Source organism: Blennius ocellaris, assembly GCF_963422515.1.
Source record: "Blennius ocellaris genome assembly, chromosome: 10".
NCBI lineage: Eukaryota > Metazoa > Chordata > Actinopteri > Blenniiformes > Blenniidae > Blennius > Blennius ocellaris.
The window spans coordinates 2,277,994-2,298,096 of NC_137659.1; the positions used below are offsets into that span (position 1 = coordinate 2,277,994).

General features: G+C 43.7%; 1 protein-coding gene across 1 annotated transcript in view; it reads left to right on the forward strand.

Annotated features, from left to right (window-relative positions):
- kmt2cb (lysine (K)-specific methyltransferase 2Cb) overlaps positions 1–20,103 on the forward strand; it is an 81,999-nt gene that overhangs the window by 535 nt on the left and 61,361 nt on the right. Inside the window, exons 2-3 of the mRNA XM_080503754.1 lie at positions 11,157–11,348; positions 18,083–18,171. Of these exons, the coding sequence (XP_080359880.1) occupies positions 11,158–11,348; positions 18,083–18,171 (280 nt within the window). The 5' untranslated portion in view covers position 11,157. The remainder of the gene's footprint in view (positions 1–11,156; positions 11,349–18,082; positions 18,172–20,103) is intronic.

The following is a 20,103-nucleotide window of genomic DNA, read 5'->3' on the forward strand; positions in this document are numbered from 1 at the left end:
TGCCATAAAGCAGTTTTCTTTCTTTCTTTCTTTCTTTAAAAAAAAAAATTCTCTCCAAATTCAAGCCAAACGTTTGAAGTTAAGACACACACACATGCACCCCCCACCCCGCGGCTCCGGCTGCCTCCTCTCACGGCCGCACACCGCTAACGGTGGGTCGGTGGGGACCGAAGCCTGCCTCGTTGTGTAACGTATCGTTTTCACTTCTTTTTTCTTTTTCTTTTTTTTTTTTTTTAATCATGGGGCCGTTTTCATTGAGGTCGACCGAACCTTTGTGTTCCCGCACCGGGACAACCTCTTAATTCGCCGACAGTCGGCCTATTATTTCTTATAAACTTGTAAAATACTCATCTTTTTAGCAAAGGGGGGGGGTTGATGTTGACCAACTCGCAACTGCAGGCACCGGAGAACCTGTTTGCTCCTTCAAAGTTGTCGTTGTGGTTTTAAAAAACCTCCGCCACAAAGTGAGTGGGGGGGCTTCGCCCCCTCCTCGTGTCTCGCAGGTGTGTGTGCCCCCCCCCCCCTCACCTTTCCAGACGATGCCGGGGTCTCGTTCTCCGTGCGTGTGGTCGCAGGTTGGAACAACAACAGGCTAACACCCTGTTAGCTGTGCTTTGTTGCCCAGGCTGGAGGTAACAAAAGCCCAGCGAGCGTGTTTCCTCTCGGGCCCCGTGGTGGTCGTGACTCGCCTGGATCCTAACCTCGGATAGCCCCGGGAGTCGACGTTTTTTTTAGACCCGTAGCCCCCTCAGGTCGAAGCCGGCTGCAGGTCTGCTTAGAAAACACCCCTGGTGCACCTCTCTTGGGGGGGGGGGGGGGGGCTTTAATGGGAATTCTGAATTAAAAAAAAAAAGTCATGAGGGAATCCAATGGGTCAGCAAAGGGATTTTTTTTCGTGCAATTTATTAGCATAAAGTTAGTGAGACTAGGGTGTGATCGAAACCGTCCAATGGGGTCACCACGATGACTCATTTACCTTTTTAATCCCACTCATACAAACACCAAATCGCTTAAGGGAAAGGACTTGTATTAAATGTGGGTTGTCGCATTAAAAATCATAGTGAGATACATTTGGTGTCTTTAGGACCCCTTAGAACCATGTCGGCTGGAGGGTAACGCTCCGGGTAGCCACCCATGCCGAACGGGTCCGAGGGTAGAGACCAGACGAAGAGTGATCCCCCAAAACATGCATGCACAGTTTAGAGTGTGTCCCTCTCTGCATTTGTCCTGTGATGGACTGGTGACCTGTTCAGGGTGTATCCTGCCCCTCGCCCGTCGCTAGCTGGTGTTGGCTCTAGCGCCCTGCAAACTGCAGACGGTTGCATGCGTTTGTCAAATTTATAATAAAAAATAAATAAATTTGGACTCAGCCATGCCTGGAAATACCAAATCATGTCAACGCAAAGACGACTGTACTCTTTTAGTTTAATGAAACTGAATTTGTAGTCCTTTACCACGTTGTACCTCAGCTCAAACATGTCCGTTGCATATCATTGTTTCATGTCATTTAATTAACATTTGTTTATGCCATTTGTAAAATATCAGACCAAGCCCCTGTTTCCACGACGACAGGTCAAAATGTAAACATTTTGTCGCATTTTGGGTGTTTGTTTACACACCAGTGCTCATAGTAGCGACAACCCCTTTTCAAACAGGCTCCTGACCCACAGAGACTGAGATTCACGTCGAATAATATCCAATTTCTTATCTGTCCATACAAATATTGGCTACTTCTCAATTGTGCCAATGTTTATAGTGCGTTGTTCTCTGCACAGATGTGTGTGTGTGTGTGGTTTCATGACAAAAACAATCAACAGCGCCACCTCTTGGCCCGGCATGCTAACGACAACGTTTTTAGCATTTCTGCCAGAGATCATTTTGAGAACTTTTGCGACGTGAAGGAGGAGGTGTCACTTGGAACAGTGTCGTGTAAATGGGACCTGAAAATGTGTGATGGCGTCGCCACATAGACCAGTAAGATTAGCGGTTTATTTATATCTTTTATATCATTTGCACAATGGTTCAAGTGAATATGCATCTTTCTTTTTTTTTTTTCCATTTTCATTGCAACATTTTGAAAATTATGCCCGTTTACACGAAAATGCAAAAATGCTGAAAATTATGTAGTTGGCATTCCAGGCTGTTGTTGTTGTTGTTGTTTTTTGAGTCATGCCACTCTGGAGGCCACCATTGTCGTTGTTGTCCATCTACATGTGCAGTTGAACTATTTAGTACGGACGCAGTGCGCATGCGTAGTTACAGCCTTTCAAAAAATGCGTGTTTTTTTCCCCCACTTTGATGGAGAATTGCTGTTGAATAGTTCCACTTTGGGAGCAGTTTTCGAAAAGTTAAATTCTTAGTGGTTCAGAGCACTGTTGCTGTGTAAAAACCTAAAACACAATGATGGTTTACCCTTTTCACTTGAACGTTTTGTGACTAGGGCTTTAACGTCCTAAATCCAACTTCCTGTTGCCTTCTCCAGTTGGCTAAGCCACATTTAAAACATTCTTTTTTTTTTTTTTTTTACCCAACAGACTTAAAGTATATCAATAAACCTTGTTAAAGAATTTGTCTCAACAACTCATCGTAAATGCATCTATTTATAGTGGAGGTGTGCTCTACGCAACATGTGGGTTTCACATTATATGGGATTGCATTGAGGCAGGGCAATGATTGTGGACACTGAGACCAATGGTGCCACCAGTTAATGACAAATAGTGTTATTTTAGTTACGCTTTGATGGATTTGAACCTGTAGTCCCATTACTTCCTCCACCCAGCCAAGCAGTCGACCATAAATACATTTATGAGAATCATACTAAACTAAATGTGCCAGGAAATGTCTGTTGGTGTCACGACACAGCCGAGACGATCGGTTTGCTATTATACTAATGAAATGTGACGACTCGGCTATTCACCAGGCTGCAAACCCACCTCTGAAACTCCCCTCATCCTACTGACGTGGAGGAAAATGACGGATGAGATAAATGTTGCAAAAAAAAAAGAAAGAAAGAAAGAAACGAGAGGAACAACTCTTGCAAAACTCTCATGACAGAAAAATGTCATTCATTGGCGTCGATCCAGCTTGTATTTGATTTCATGCCGATTGAGATTGCATATATATAAAACCAGTTTCAAATTTTTTGTTGTTGCTACCTATACGAGTATGTTCATGATTATTAATTTCTGGTCCCACTAGATTTATGAATCGGTTTATAGAACACCTCTGACCCAACTCACCGAGGAGTCGCTGACAGATTTGGTGAGAGAAAAGATGAATGTGGAGTGGTTCCATTGGGTTTAAGATGGGGGAGTGTGTTACCATGTAGACTTTCTGTCAATGGGGTTTACAATAATTCTGTGTAATTGCTTAATTTAAGACTGATGGCGACTGAAATTAGCGGCTGATGTCACCACTCAAATGAGAAATGTCTTTTACCTGGATGCAGATATGCTCATAAATCACTAATATCATTGCCAACTCTCCTTGAAGTCGGTGGCAAATTCCAGTGAGGCAAGGCTTCCCTCAAAACGTGTATTTAAATTCATGTGGCGGAAACATATGGGACATGTCAACAAAGCTGTGTCATTGTAGGTCACATGCGGCTTACTTGCTAAAAGTGCGACCGGATGTTCCTGAAAATGTCAAACCGTGTCACCACTTAATTTAAGAATAGTGTTATTTTAGTCGTCTGAATTAATCTTTCCATCTCTTCATGCCAGGGTGTGAATGTGACGATAAAACCTCCACCCCATAAACATTTTTTAAGGGATGTATTTATTAATTTGTAGATTTGATGTATGTTTCTGGATTTTATTTCCGTTTTTGTCCAATTTTATGATCCATTTTGTCACAATTTCTATTAAAAATAGAGGAGGTTGCCTCGGAAGTGGGGAAAAGACCTAATCCCAGTTTGATATTTTTCCACACGTATAGTAGGAAGTTTCTGAAAGCCCCAGATAGATAATTTGATAGCCTTCGTCAAATTCTACAAGAAAAAGCATAGTCGGATTGACAAACGTCATAAAAAAAGGAAAATAGTCAAGCTTCACCTGTGTAACTTCAAAAGTTTGCTAAAAAAATGACTATTTCTGTCTTTCAATACCAGTGACACTACCGGTGGTCGACTTATTGTGCTGGTGGAAATGTTTATTGGTCCGTTTATCTGCACTTTTATGTGCTTCTTGATTTTAATGTGAACAATCGCAACTTGGCAATACACATTTTGCAATTGGTATTTTCCCAGTTCCAGAAAAGAACCATTACATTGTCGTCCCATTAGCTTCCCCATGTTATACTACTGTTTATACACACGTCACACCCAACTATTCATGGCTTCAATAATATAATCCTCTTTTAATTTTTTGTAGTAAAATGAAGCCCAACGCCATCTTCACCAAAATTAGAAATGTTGTTTTAGGTTGTTTTGTTTTTTTGACCCCACCTATGACTAACTGGGAAATGGGAACCTCTTGCAAGTGGGGGGGAAATAGATTTGAATGTTGTCAAACTGGGAACTTCCCACCGTTGCGAGTGTGACGTTGGGAACTGAATAATTGAGGCGAGTTAGCGGCTCTAATGCTAACGAGTCAAATGAATTAGCAGCTTTAATGCTAATCGACGTGAGTCAGTAACTCGAATGCGAGCCTGTGAAAATGGACGATCAGTGAGAGTTAGCTGTAATTAATGTCTTTTTACACTTTGGCTCAGACTGCGATCTCATGAGTTTTTGGCCCGCCATCAGAATTCAGAGCCACACACAGTTTATTTTAGGTCGACATAAATGAGTTTTGAGAGTGGATTATATCGGTGCACAATTATTATTATTATTATTATTTTCTTTAAAACAAAACGCACAGAAAATAATAATGTGGTTGAAGGAACTGCATTAAATAACAGCGATTGGAAACTCATTCGGCGTGCGCAGAGTTTTAAAACCATCCCAACTCCAGTGTATCAAATGTACTTTTTGGTCTGCACTAATAGAGTGTGAAAGCACCATTAAAATCAGTAATAAAACGTGCTGTTAAAGAGCATTTAAATCTGACACCATACGGCCTGAAGTTTGGCTGTGGTTTGCTCTGTAGCTTCTGTCTATAAAAATGAGCCCTCTTCTGGGTCACTGACACTAAAACACCTCATAACGGTTCAACTACCAAACTTCTCTGACATTGCAGATGTTGGTACACTTTGTGGATTGCAAACATGACAGAATCTGTCCATCGTGGCGCACAAACCTATTGAGCCGTTTTCCTGATGTAACTCACCAAGTAGACTTTGTGCCTGATCTGTCAGTTTAGTCCTAATGTCGTCTGATGTTCCTCTTTTTTTTTTCCCCCTCCCCTGAATGAGTTTGAAAGCGATTCGGTTGGGATTTGTTTTTGTTTTATCCAATAACCATCATCTGTGCCTGAAGACTCACCTGAAGGAAAAGCGAATATGTTTGCATACTGTAACTGGTTTTGCTTTTGTGGACGATGAAGTGAAGCGAAATGTTCCGGGGGAAAAAAAAGCATGAATGACTTGATGTTGGGATGACTGTAGGTGGTTTCAGTAAAACGAGTGTACACACAGTTTGTACAGTTGGAACACAGTCGGCTTTATATATCTGTGCATTATGGAATTGTGGATGCATGTTAGTCACATGAAATTGTCACATCAGTGCCATCATACTACATGTCGGCTTGGTCACAAGACTGAAATTGACTAATAAAATCTTTTGTGTGTCTGATGCGTGCTTTCGCCATGTTGCACTGCAAATGTTCAGACACTGTTTTGTTAGTTTTCACTGCATCACCTCAGACTCTGAAATACCGAAACAGAGAATGATCGCAAAGTTGCAATTGATTAACCAGCTCACTTTACTTATGATGTGGTGGCTCCCACCCCGGGGGTCCAGGATCTCCAGTCGGGTTGTTGTAATTCCCAGTGTGGCCCAGATGCCTCGCCTTCCCTGCCGTCTTGTCGATGATTTTCCGCATTTCCAAGTCACTTGATCTTATTGAACGCAATCTCATCAAAGTCTGCAAAACACCTTTGGAGGAAGGGAAAAAAAAAAAAAGAAGATTTTATCTTCATCACATGTGGAAATGGGGAAAATGTCATGGGGGAATGGAAAAAAAAAAAGCAGGACTATGGACCTTCGTGAAATGGATTGTACATCACTTGCTAGTTACATGGACCATTTCTCTGTGATTCGATTTGCCATATCTGACATTCTGATGGAATCAGAGGAGGTGGTGTAACTGTTTGTGAACCGATCAGAGTCCATGTAAACGCCACATCACATTGCTTCTCGACTGTCGAGAGTTCTGTGCTCGTGTCCGATATGCAACGTCATCAGCGAGCTGAGGTTTTGAAGAAAAACGCCCAGGAGACGGCGCTGCCCTTAAAACGTGCGATTGTCTCGTATCTGCTAGATGGAGAATGTTTGTTTTTGGTGCTTCCGTTTCTAAGGGCAGTGGTGGCCTAAAGGTCTGAAGAGAAGCGAACTTGTGATCAGGAAATCGGCACGATTGAATCACGTGGACGCGATGTTTCATCCACTGTGGATTCCTCAGCAAGAGCCTTGACTCCCGTCCCGTCGGCTCCCCGCAGCGGCTGCCCTCCGCATCCTACAGATAGGATGGGGTAATGTGGAGAAAGGAAATTAATAAAGTATGCCAAAAAAAAAGAAAGAAAGAAAGAAACGACCTCATTTAGTTGAAAAGCAACAAATGGGGAAATGGATTTCACTTATATAGCGCTTTTCAACTACTTAGGCAGTCTTAATGCACACACTCGCACGCCAATGGAAGCTGCTGCCATAGAAGGTGCACAGTCCATCTATTGGGAGCCATTTGGGATTCGGTGTCTTGCTCGAGGACACTTCAACATTTGGACACGTGGAGATGGGGAATCGAGGTCAATTGGTGTAGCCAACAGATCTGTCTTCAGCACATCAGGGTAAAGCTCGATTGGCGTCTTGTGCACATCACGAACGACCCATGTCACAGTGCAACGCGTCATGGGATTGATCCTCTTCACTTGATCACATGCGTATCATCTCAAACATTAACTTGCCACCCAATCGGAACAAAGTGAGATTCACAGATGGCCACGTAAACACTGCTGCTCTTCGAGAGGTCCAGAGCGACTTCCAAACTGCCCGAGGCTTTTATTTTTAAAGGCTCCTTCGTCTGTACGTTAGTGGGAGTGGGCGTGTCTGCCGGTGTTTGGCCTTACTGTAAAGGTTTGGTGGATTAAAAGACGGTCTGCAAAGGGGGGGTACTTGTGTTAACAGCCACTCATCTGACTAACCCAAATATTAGTAAGGGACATGTTCACGTGTCATACTCTCCTTACACTCACATCTGGTCCTTCCAAGCAGAAGTACTTTATTGGGTTATAATTAATGAATTGATTCCTCCTCTGCTCTCATGCTAGCTCAGTATTTCACTTTGCGTAGTAAAAGGAAACAGGAGGGCAGCGTTGGTCCTGTTTGCTGTGGAGTGGTTTGTTGTGGGCTTCACTTTCTCTTGGTGTGGGCCAGCGGATAGAAAACATGGAGAAGTTGGATGCAGATTACAAATCGCCGGGAAGGAATATCTCCTGCTGCACCCCACCTCATATTGATCAAACACAAAGCTGATAAACCAGTTAGACTTCAAATGCCTCGACTATAAATAATCTTGGAGTGGATAAAATGTAATGTTCAACTTTCTCTATAATTGAACATGAAGCAATTTTACCACGTGAGACGAAGCTTTTTTGGAATAACTACATATATTATGAAGTAAAAGTGTAACAAGACCTTAAGTGATAAATATCATGATTAAAATATGATACCATACCTGTTTTTGGGAGTTGTTCTGTGTGGTTGAAATAAACTAACGGGCATTGGCATTTATTTCAGGGCAATACTGCCGGGGCTTGGTGCTTCTCGTACTTGCCTTACTGTTTTCTAATAAAAGGAATCAGATTGTTAAAACACATTCCAACTTTAAAGTGAGCCAGAGTGCAAAGCCGTAAGATGTGATCGAAAGCTTTAAACACAGTCTCATGGTTAACCTCAGGGGAAACCCTTTAACGACAACACATCAGTGATAACTTTACTTGATATGGTTCTAAAGGATTTTAAAATAAATGTTGGGATATATGAGGGCGCTTTCCATTCAGCTCTGGTTTACTACTCACTGTTGGGAAGAAGCATGTTTGACATAAACCTGATGACGAGGGTGCTTACCCCCAGGTGGATTATCAGTCTTGGTGTCAAATAAATATATATACATCACCCACGTAATAGCGGCGTTTCAATATTGGAGGCCGTTTGCACCCCAAACATGATCCTCGGGATTATACAAGATACACTGTTTTGTATACCCTATACATTTTGTTTGCCTTCACTTTGATCGATTTAATCAGTCCTGCAGCAATCCATAGACTCCAGATTTTTCTGTTGATTTCGTGAACATGTGTCATGACGGGGTATTTTCCTGGTAAATAGGTTCTTTGTCAACGTTACAAAATCAAACAGTCATTGAAGCCTTCACTCACGGTACGGGGCATTTTGCTCTGTGGTAGTTTTTTTTGTAGCTTAGCATTTAGCATCCCCGCACCCTGTATTCAGGCTCAATTCATCCATACATAATAAATATAATACTCTATCCAGTACTGGGTCGCGGTGCTCTCAAGCCTTTCTCGACCCACCGAGGGTAAACTCTCGATGGTTCGGCGTTTAGACTCCGCCTATCTTATTCATTCCTGACGCTTTAAACCTTCAGCTGAGTGAAGTCGAGGCAGCCTTAGCTTCCTGCTCTGGGCAGGATAAGAGCTTAAACATGTCAAACTAGCCTGGATGTGTCTAGATTGCAACAGCAGAAGTTGTGCTTTGATACAGGTTAACATCGAGATATTGGGGCTCATGCACTTTCTTTCTTGATGGATCCTTCATGCTGCCTCGCTATATTTTCTAGATGCAGCTTCTGACAAATGGTACTGGTTTAGCAAGACGACGACTCCTCACGTCCCACTACAACGTTGAAACTGGGAGTGTATGTATCCTACTGTCTGACTGCTCTCTAGCCCCAACTAGTGGCGGGCATAAGTAAAGCGCTGACTCGTCTTTCGGGTGCAGACCAGTGAGGAGATGGACATTTAACCGTTTTGCTGACCGGTCAGGACTGATGACACTGAAAAATCATCGGTTGCTCCAGGAGAAGACCATGTTTTGTTGCGTTGCCATGAGCAAGTGCAAGAAAACCTTAATAGTATTCACGGAGCCTTCCTGCAAGTCGTCAAGCAGCCGTTGAAACGTCATCGCCTCCGCTCAGCGTGGAGAAATATTGTCAACATCTCCATGTAGCTTGGAACAAAATGAGAAAATAAGTCGACACCGGGAGCAACGTTTCGGTGGAAGACAAGCAGAAGTTCTGTGTAAAGACACTTTTCCAGCAGCAAAAGATCTCCTTGTTCTTCCCCGGATAGAAGAAAATTAGCATCACCGAAGCTGCGTCATCAACAACAGCAGCAGCAGCAGCAAGCTTTGAATGAACGACGCCGACTTTGACTTTAAAGACGAGTTTGACGAAGTAGAAAGACTGAAATGAGTGTGTGAACTGGAGTTCTCCGCCTCTGGTAAAGAAGGTGAATCTTCGTCTTGGAAGCTAATTACAAAGAAGAGTCGTGGAACGTTCGCGGCTGTAATATGCAGCGTGCTCATTATCACAGCCGCTGATTCCAGAACTCTCTCTTACTTTAACACAAATCACAACTTCTGGCTTCTAATTTCAACACATGAATGCTTTGCAAATGGCAATTAATACTTGGAGAAAATTTACCTGAAGTGTCAGGCTTTTTTTTTATAAGGAATAATAATAACAGTAATGGCAGTGAGCTCCGACACACATTTTTATGAATCCAAACATCTCTTCATTTTCTTCTCCTTGGATTCAGGGCAGGTTACTACGATGCAGGATGCCAATCCTTCACATTCAAACTTTCATTACAGTGTTTACCAATATGAATGATTGATTTGTCTTCGCCCTTTTCTCCTCCTGTGCCGGTCAAACGTCTGTAATCTCACTTCCGCGGTCACACGAGGAACCTTCGTGTCACTCGTGCTTCTTTCAGTCTTTTCCTGCATTTAGCTCCGTCGTGGACGAGCCGGCTGCATCGCCTGCACGTTACTTTCTCACAGTCTGATGTCGGATCATTGCGAGGTCTCTGAAAACGCCTGTTCTTGGCATGACGACAGGAAACACAAGTTAATCTATCTGCATCGGTTGACAGTTTCACCTTTGCGTAGTTGGCACTGTGTCAGAGGGGATTAAAAATAGATTCTTTAAATAAGCTCAACCAATTAGTTGCGGTATACTGACTTTTACAGTGTGTGAAGCCGCCTCTTGCCATCAGCCTCTTAAACCTATATCCAAATTCCCATCGGGGCTGGGTTTACTCCCAGCTGGCTACGACTAAATGCAGAGCAAACCCTGGAAACGTCCTCATATTCAGGGAGAACATGCAAACTCCACATCTAAAAGCCCCCCCCCCCCCCCCCCGAGCCCACACGTGAACTGGGCATGTTCCTGCTATGAGGCAAGAGTGGTAACCGCGACACAATTGCCCCGTTTCTTCTTTTAAATGACCCAAGTATTTTAATTGCACGTCAAGTACGATCAGCAAAGGCTTTCCACGTGTGACGTCAATATCCTCAGCCTCCCCTGTGTGGGAGGGTCCATCCAGACACCACTGCCGTTCACGGAATGCTTTCCAATTCTTTTTCATCACGCGGACTGAACTCGCCGACGACGCAGGCGCCAGAGCAACGAACAACGACAACAACAACAACATTCAACGCATGCTTTGAGGCGCCGGTGTCCCATTCTGCACAATACTAATTCGGAACAATATAAAGACTGCCAGATTTCTCTGAACTCCTGGCGTGAAATATCAAAAACTTAAGGAAAGGAAATGAACGCATGTGCCACCAGAAGCGGAAACATTTTCTGGATCGTTATGTTGCGTTTATGGAACGCGTACCTACACGAACCTGAAATTGTAGTACGAATGAAACCGCGTGCAGATCTGCGGTCCCGTACGCAAGTCCAAAGCGGACAATATAGACGAGCGTTCAAACTCTTGGCGCCACCTGTACTCATCCTGTCCTCGTTTTCCAGAATGTCATCAGAGGATAACACTGTGGAGCCCTCTGACCAGGGACCCTCGCCGCCCTCCAGCAGTGCAGGGGCCACGTCCACAGGAAGTCCTGCCCACGCTGACAAGCGACCACGTGGCAGGCCGCGCAAAGATGCCGCCGCGTCCATCTCGCCCCCGGCACCGCCCTTATCCACGGTGAAGAACAGAAAGAAGTGAGTTTCCACCAGACGTCATTCCCATTTTTTTTTTTCAAAAAAAAGATCCTAAACGGTTTTGTAATGATCAACTTTCAGTTATAAGTGGTGCCTTGTTTGTTAAGGCAACATGCGTTTGTGGGATGCACCGTGGATCTGAGTCATTGTGTTTCAACCTTTCAATTCACCAAATCAACATCAAAAGCAAAAGCAAAAAAAACCCCCACATACTCATCTCTGCTCATCCCACAAATTTTCAGTGACCCAGTTTAAGGCGGAAATGAAAAGTCGTCCAACACAAAAGTTCTTCACTGTGTGGAGCTTTCAAGTGGTTTCCAGCTCCATGATTTCTTCCTCGGCGTTGCGCAAGGTGCCCGGCTCCTCTGTGACTTCCATAGCAACATACAATGCAGCTTTAGCGCCGCTGCTCTGTAAAATAATTCCTGCGAGGTTCTTAACTCCCTCCTCGGTCCGCCCTCTCAATCAATCTTAATACCCCCCCCCCCCCCTCGCTCCCAGTGGATCATTTAATCTGCGAGCATCCAGACGATGCGTTAAGTCGAAGGATGACCTGGGACAGACTTCAGCCGCCTCGCGTCCGTGACCCGGTCACCACAAAATATGTGCTGAGCTTCTTCGTGTGGTGGTAATGACTACGAGGATTTGGCCGATCGCTGTATTTGCAACATATCAGACCAACAAGACGGGAAAGCTGATCGGCGGCGCAAATACCACAGTTTAAAGGTGCATTATGACGGATTTCAGCACCATCAGGCTGAATAAATTGGTGTTACAAGTCGGGGATGCTTTGTTAGATGCAATAACTGAAAGATTCATTGATCCCATGCTGTTTGGTTTTGTTGCAATTTGCTATTAAAACTATTAGAAATATATGGTCCCGCTGTTGCAGCATAAAGTATCAGAAATGTGAATCCTCTGTCAGGTAAAGGAATATTTTGGGCAAGCTGGCAGACTTGGGCTTGGACAGTTTAAATGTCCAGTATGTAAGATCTCAGCAGTGCCACTTTAGTGCTGAGGGTGGCAGTGGTGGGTCTGCCTGACACTGAGGACTTTTTCATATTAATTTCCATCAGCTATTAAATCTCCTGACCCGATGCTGCTTCTCCTGTTGGTTTGAGGACAGACTGTAAGCTGCAGTGGCTCAGAGCACCATCAGAGTGGAACGACGTGATACTATAAGCCAGAAGACTTCTTCAGGTTTCTTGTGTCGGAAGATAAATGTGTAGAAGTCGTTGAACTCAGTCCGTCACTCTTGTCACTCTGACCGTCTCTTGATGGGTTTAGTTTAGTTTAAAAACTGAAACTATTATCTGGTGACAAAAAAAGCTGGTCGTCTCCACAAATGCACACGTTTTCTTTATTCTCTGAAAGACTTCCGCAGTGCCACATCGGAGCTATAGGTGGCGGTAGTCGGGCAGTGGGATCACTCTCTGTTGATCCTGCGTCAGGGAAGTGGCTGTACTGTTTGTGGTCATTTTGACCTTATCAATCCCGTATTTATCACCCAATACAAGGCCAAAATAGCATACAATACAGAACCATTTCTGTAACAGGTGGAACTTTGAGGGCTGCGTTTACAGGCACGTTATATTATTTACTATGCATTGGCTATGGATGAGCTGTAGAAAACGAAATATTTTAACGTGACAATAGAGGACGTACGGCTCAATGGGTCAGTCATCCTCATGTTTGTCTTCCCAGTGCCAATTTCATCTCTCCACTACCTTGTGAGCTTGTACAGGTCATATTGATAACTCGCCTTCAGCTATTGGTTAATCTGTGACTTGTATTTCTTGAATAGCTGACCCCTGATTGGCTCAGGCTTTGCCTGGTTTTACTACACAGACGTGTTGGCCAGCCTCGCCTGTGACGCCTCCGGTTTGTTTTTCTGAGAGATCTTCCCTTTTCCTCGAGCAGCTCTCCCAGGCTGCTGATTCTCACGGTTATTTAGCTCAATATTGATACCGCAGTTATTCATCCCATCTCACATTTCATTGAATTAGACCCTAAGCACCTCCAGAGAGCTCCACAGTAAGTTAATATTCAGTAAAAAACCTGCCCTCTCCACCAACACAGCGGTCAGAGGTTTGTGGGCTTTCAGCCAACTTCGCGCTCCCTAATTCCTAATAGCACTCATCAGAAGAGCTATATGCTAAGAGAGGAGCACCGCTGGTTAGCCTGTTTAAGTCCAGCCTTTCAACGTTAAACTCATATACTTCTCTCTCTCTCTCTTCCTCTCTCTCTCTCTCGCTCTCCCTCTCTTTATTGATACATTAACATAGGCCTATTTTGAGTGTTGAAAGGGAGTCTGCTTGTGACAAAGGAGGTTCTCTAGACCTGGTTAGTGGGAATTTACTGGGTTTGCCCACGCTCCATCTGCTGGTCAGTCCGCTTTCAGAGCTCAGCCATCCAGGCCGGGTTTTCCAGGCTGCACCCTGCTGGCTGGGACTACTTTCCACAGCATTATTTTCACCCTTTTCTTTTTTTTTTTTCTCCCCCCTCTCTCTGTGTTTCTCTCTCTCGCTCTCGCTCTCTCTCTCTCTGGTGGGACTGAGAGGGGTGGGGGGGGGGGGGGGGGGGAGGGGGTGTAAGTTGTGCAGGGTATGGGGTAGAGCACGAGTCTCCAGCGTTTGTCAGTGAAATAACTGGCTGTCTGTGCACTGAAATATGATGCTGTTAGCGTCGTTATATGTAATTACAGCTGAAGGCTGTGTGGCCTGCCGCCGAAGACGTCACCACAGGCAGATCCAGCGTGTTCGGATTTATAGATAATGATTTTACATCAGGTTGTGAACATAAACGGGAACATTTCACATGCAATTAATTTTAACATTTGATTGTATAGTGGGGGGGGGGACCAAACGAGGATTTGAAGACGGTGAAATGTGGCTCTGCTGCTTTGGTGGCAAAGTGAAACACTCATGTCATTTATGTTCAAGTCTGGGGAAATTATACATTATATTTGCATCATATTGAAAATGGACACACCTCAGAAACTCATGAGGTGGAGCCAAATGTAACCCAAAATATCGCTTTGATTAAAAAAAAAAGACAACCCAAGAAAAACGTTTTTATGTTTTTATTATTACCAGCTAAAAGGCTTATAGCTACGTGTCTACCAAAAGTGCAATTATATTTGAGCATTAAAAAGGCACCTTGTTTTGTCATGTTAATAGTCATTACTATATTATTACACTAGGATACCTACTATACTTATTTGCAGGATTTCAATAAAAAAAAATTAGAATCTCAGCCCAACTCTGTTTTAAAATATTTGGTGAAAGGAAACTATTGAGATTATTTCGAGTCAAAAGGCAATTCACAGTGCTTTACAAAGAAATCCATTAATATTTGTTGAATTATTTAGTTTACATCACTTAAGGTTCAGTTCAGTTGCCTAGAAAGGACAAATATTTAAAATTATGCATTACATTTGAACACAGTAAGATTAAGACCCTTTTTCAAGTTATGATTATTATTGTTGTTATTGTTTTTAATAATAATAATAATAGTTGTAATGACATTTAAAAAAACAAGCAAATTATCATATTTTAAATATCTGATATGTCAATAGTGTGTGCACAAAATCAACACTTTCAGCCACTTTATTTCCATTTATTTTTATTTATTTTGTGAGATTTAAACCCCATTTCAGGAGCAACGTTTTCAAGTGAAAACGTGTAGCTTTGTTGCGTTTCAGTGGCCATTTACATGACAACAGCGCCTGAAGCCGACGCCATTAAAAATGCTTGGGCTCCGTCCCCATGGAAACGGGGGGGGGGGGGGACTCTGCTCCTGCGCATGCACACCTTGGCTGTAGTAAATAGTTCTTGTGTACTTGTGTGAGTAGAAGGACAATAATAACAACGCCGGTCTCTAGAGTTTCATGTCTCCCAGTCCATATTCTCCCGGGACTCGGTAGTTTTATGGTCGACGGTCACCAGTAATGACAATCTGAGATGCTTGTCACCTGCTCATACGACGTCTGTGCACTTCCCATAGTTCATTTTTCTTGCATATTGTTTTCTGCGTGTGTGCGCGACATGAAAACAACATTTCTTCCCCTATAATTTCTCACGTTTCTGTAAACAAGCATTGTTTTCAGAACGTTGCCGTGTATCCGCGAAGCCTTTCCGACAGAAAAATGCAAAAAACGATGCGTTTTTAGTTTGAAACATTGAATTAAACGGTAAATGGGGCCCTAATACTTATTATTATTACAAAAGAAGTGAACCCCCCCCTTGACTTTATGTCCAAACTCCACATATTCAGCTTCCTGTCACATCTGATGAAGATGTTTATTTTTTTTCCCGGTGTAAAATAATCGATCCGCTGTTAACAAGGGTGATGAAGTTAATGGGTTAATGCAGTAATGAAATGATTGTTTAGTTTTGCGTCTCGGTGTGATCCGGCTGCCCGTTTCCACCTTATTAAGACACGCAGGTAATTATGTTTGGAGCGGCGTTTGCTCCAGGCCCCGTCTCTGTCACACTCCTGTTTTTTTTTTTTTTTTTTTTTTTTTTTTTTTTTTTAGCTTTGTTCCCCATGGAAGTCATTTAGAGGGAGGAGCTGGGTTGGCATCCTGCCATTTGTGATTTCTCTCTCCAGTGGCACTGAAAATTACCCCTCCCCATTCACTCCAACCTCCCCCCCCCTCCCCCCTCCATCCTCCAGAGTTACCCCCTGAGACCCGCTGTTCTCGCTCGGCCTCCGTTTGCCCTCCCCACTTAGCACGCTAACTGCCGCTGTTGCTATTTAATTTGTAGCCATGACAATTACGGAAGCTCCCATTGGACGACGCCGACGCCGGCAGACGTGCGGTCGGACATCGAGGGGTATGTGTGCACATCATACCGAGAACGTTAACCGGGGGTGGGGGGGGGGGGGGTCTGAATTGCTGACCGTGCGATTTTGAGGGAGATTTCGGGAAGGTTGTATTTTTTCTTGCGTCGCTTTAAATAGTGTGAAGATCCCATTTGACTGGCAGTCTGGAGAGAAACTCCCGAGGAGGAAGTATTATTTTAGTGCCTCCACAGGGAGGAAGATGCAATGAAGAAGAGGGATATCCTGATCTGGGACGCGACTGCAATAAGGTCCTGCCCGTTCTTGCGAGTTCTTGCCAGAACCGGCGCTTTCAAGTCGTTTTTTTTGTAGACGTCAGAAATGATCTGGATATGAAGAAGCTTTCTGAAGCCAAGAAAAATTCTTCCATTTGAACTTATTGCTGTTGAGTTAAATGTTTCTAAAGGTCGTTTTGGTGGGTTGGTTGTTTTTTTTTTAATCGGCCCCCTCCACCTTTCAGGATTGGTAGAAGGTCATGTTCTGATCGGCGCCGTTTGCCTTTGGGAGAATCTGGAATTTGTTCCGTTGCTAGACATACAAGCACATCTTTGAACCATCGAGCAGGTTAAAGCGTCTTTCCTCTTTGCTTGTAAGAAAGATATATTAATTAAAAATATGGTCAGTATTATTTATATAGTGTCCTTCCGTGTAGAGAACAAACATTTCTTTTTAATACATACAAACATGCCATAGAAACGTCGCGGTGTAACTTTCCATCCAATCAAACCTGCAGGTGTACAAGAGGACAAGCCAGAACTAGTTTGAGTTTATTTTGAAGGTTATGTTTAAAACAGTTTGGATTTATTTATTTATTGTCAAGATTTTTGGCTTTAAATTGAATTTCAATTTTACTTTAGGATTTTCAAGGTGTTTTTTTTTTTCTTTTACAATAAGGTTTTGTTTTTGATGTTGTTTTAATGTTACTTACAGTTTTTTTTAATTAACCAATGATTTTGAATAGTTTCAGATTAAAGAAAAAAAATCTTTTTCACTATTTTATTAGTTTCCTTTCAGAATTTTTTTATTTTTTTGGATGTTGTTGTTTTTTTTGTTTGTTTCTTTTCTCATGAAAATAGTATATTTTGGTAAAGAACACCAAATTAAATATCAAAATTCGTCCCGTTTAAAACATTGTAAACGTCTCCATCCCCGACGCCCGGCATGGATCGCTCACATATTAGAATTTCCTCCGCCCACGTTTATTTCTTTAAACTGAACCAGCCCATGTCGTACACCCACCTGCTGCTGCACCTCCTCTTTGAGCCTCCTCCACCTGCACCACCTCCCGCACAACCTACGTCCTCTTCTCGCCGCCTTCCGTCCAGCAGCTCGAGTGCCTCCCATTAAAAATCAGCGACAGCTGTGACCATGTTTAACTATTTCATGACCGCACCTTCTCCACCTCCCCATCTTCCTCCACCAGTTTCTCCTCCTCCGTCTCCTTCTCCTCCTCCTCCTCTTCTCACAGATTTCCCTCCATCGGCTTGAGTGCCTCCATTAAAAATCAGCGACAGCTGTGACTATATTTAACTAATTCATGACCCCCACCTCCTCCTCCTCCACCTACTCCTATTCATCTCCCTTCTGCACCTCCTCCTTTTACTATATTTCAGTTATTCATGACCCATGTTCTCCTCCTGCACCTCCTCACTCTCCTCCTCCTCCTGACTATATTTAACTAATTAATGACTGCTCCTCCATCTCCCACTCTTTCTCCTCCACCTACTCCTCTTCCATCTGTTTCTCCTCCTCCTGATCCTCTTGTTCCTATAGAACTAATTAAACCCTCCCCCCCCCTCCCCCGCAGAAGCAAACACGGGTGATATTTATTTCTCATTCCCTTCCGCTCCTCGTGTTTATTATTGGCCGTTGTGTCCGTTTCCCTGCAGGGGGCGCACTAGAGGGAGGGTCGTCGTGGACGAGGAGGACAGCATGGACGGGACAGAGATACCGGAGTCCGGAGACCCTCAGGATGCAGGTGAGTGTGACGACGGCCTCCTCCTCCTCCTCCTCCTCCTCCAGGTGTGGTCATGCAGCGCTGGCTTCCCGGGAGCTCCACTCTCCTGCAGCGGGAGGGATGGGATAGATTTTTTTATTTTTTTTTCTTTCTCCACGCTGCTTCTTCTTCTTCTCCTCCTCCTCCTCCGTCTTCCTCAGGACTGTAATTGAAAGGGTTTAGCTTGAGCTGTGAAGCGGTGGGTGTGTATTTTTTTTCCCCCCCCCCTCCGCACTGCCTCCATCTTTCCTTCAGCTCCGAGATTGGCATTGAGGTGCAGTGGGAAAGAGCCCAAGGCTAATGCCCTCTAAAAGCTTTTTAAAATCCCATCAGTCTCTCCAGACCCATTTATGTGCTTTTTTTTTTTTTTTATATGTGTGTGTACATCACGCCACGTGACCAGGCCTCCCATTCTCATACATCTCGCAGTGCAGACGTCAGGGGTGGGGGGGGAATAAAGGCCGACCTCCTAATGGTCTGCCTTTCTTTTATTAGTTTCACTCCCATCTCGGAAACCCGCAAAAGGTGCGCTTTAGGAGTTTCAGAACAATCGGGCCTATTTTAAACTGTGATATCAAAAATCAGGGGCATTTAATCTGTGGCCTGGACCCTCCTTTGGCTTTGCCGGCCCTGAGCACGCTGAATTCAATCTGCACATGTCAAAGAAAACCAGATTAAAACACTTCCAAGCACAGCGCGGTTGAAGGCTCGGGGTTTTTGTCTTGACGTATGCCCACCGGTGTGTGGCCTCGCTCTAATTTCTGGTGAGGCGGAGACCAAAAAGGACCTCTCTTAAAGGTAAACTGAGGAAGAAATAAAAAAAGGTCTGTGAAGCATTGGCCAAATATCCCGCCGCCACCCATACTACCGACCGGGGGGCAGGGATTGTATCTATAGAAATACGCAAATACGCACGTTTCAAGACTCACTGAATGCCAATAAAATCAATCCACTTCGAACCATTGGGTTCACGTGCTGCGTGTCATGTATTTGGCCCAATAAGGCCCATGCCTGCAGGAGGACGTTTTCACGGCTGATTGTATTTCGTTCCATTGTCTCAACATCTCATCATAGCAGGCCAGAAGTCAGACGATGAAAAATCTAAGAAAAATAACTGATAAGAAAAAAAAACAAAGCTCTCCGCTTCTGAAGCGGAACAAGTCAGAACTACATCTGATTTAATAAAAAACAAAACAAAACACCGTCTTCTGATTGTTGAAAAAATGTCTAATATTAGTTTTTATGAACGCTTTTGCCCGTCACATCTCTAGACCAGCTGTGAATTATTTCCAATCTCATGTTGGTATGAAGAGAGTCTAAGTGTTATAAAAAACGTTAAGGCACTTTCTTCTTTTAAAGTTGGCAATTATCACATATTTGGTAGCATTACGGCACCTGCTGTCTCACAATATCTCAAAGTGAACGATTTAAAACATTTTTAACCCCCCCCCCCCGTCAGCACCTTTGTTATTATTAGATAATGAGGCTGGATTTGTGCTGATGTCATTTCTGTGGGTGACACAGAATCCGTGTGCTATGAGCCTAATTACATGTCAATGAAATGTTAATAAAATGGAGCAACGGCCCCAAAGTCTCGGCGAGTTGTGCTTCTGGGAGTTGTTTTGTATGATTAGCTCAGTGACTTTAATCAAAAGCACCCATGACAACGTCAGGATGGAGCTCCAGTCAACTCCTCATTAATATTAAACCCCACTTCTGGAGACATTTTGGCAGCTGTTTCTCCCCCCTCCCTTTTTTTTTTTTTTTTTTTTTGTAACCTCCCGTCTCCATTGTTCTTGACGCCCCCTGTTTTTTTAACTATAATCGGTGCTGGAGCGTCTTTGACCTTCCACCTCGTTTTGGACCCGGAGGAAGGTTCTGGCTCACCCGTCCAGACGCCACGGAGGACTGACC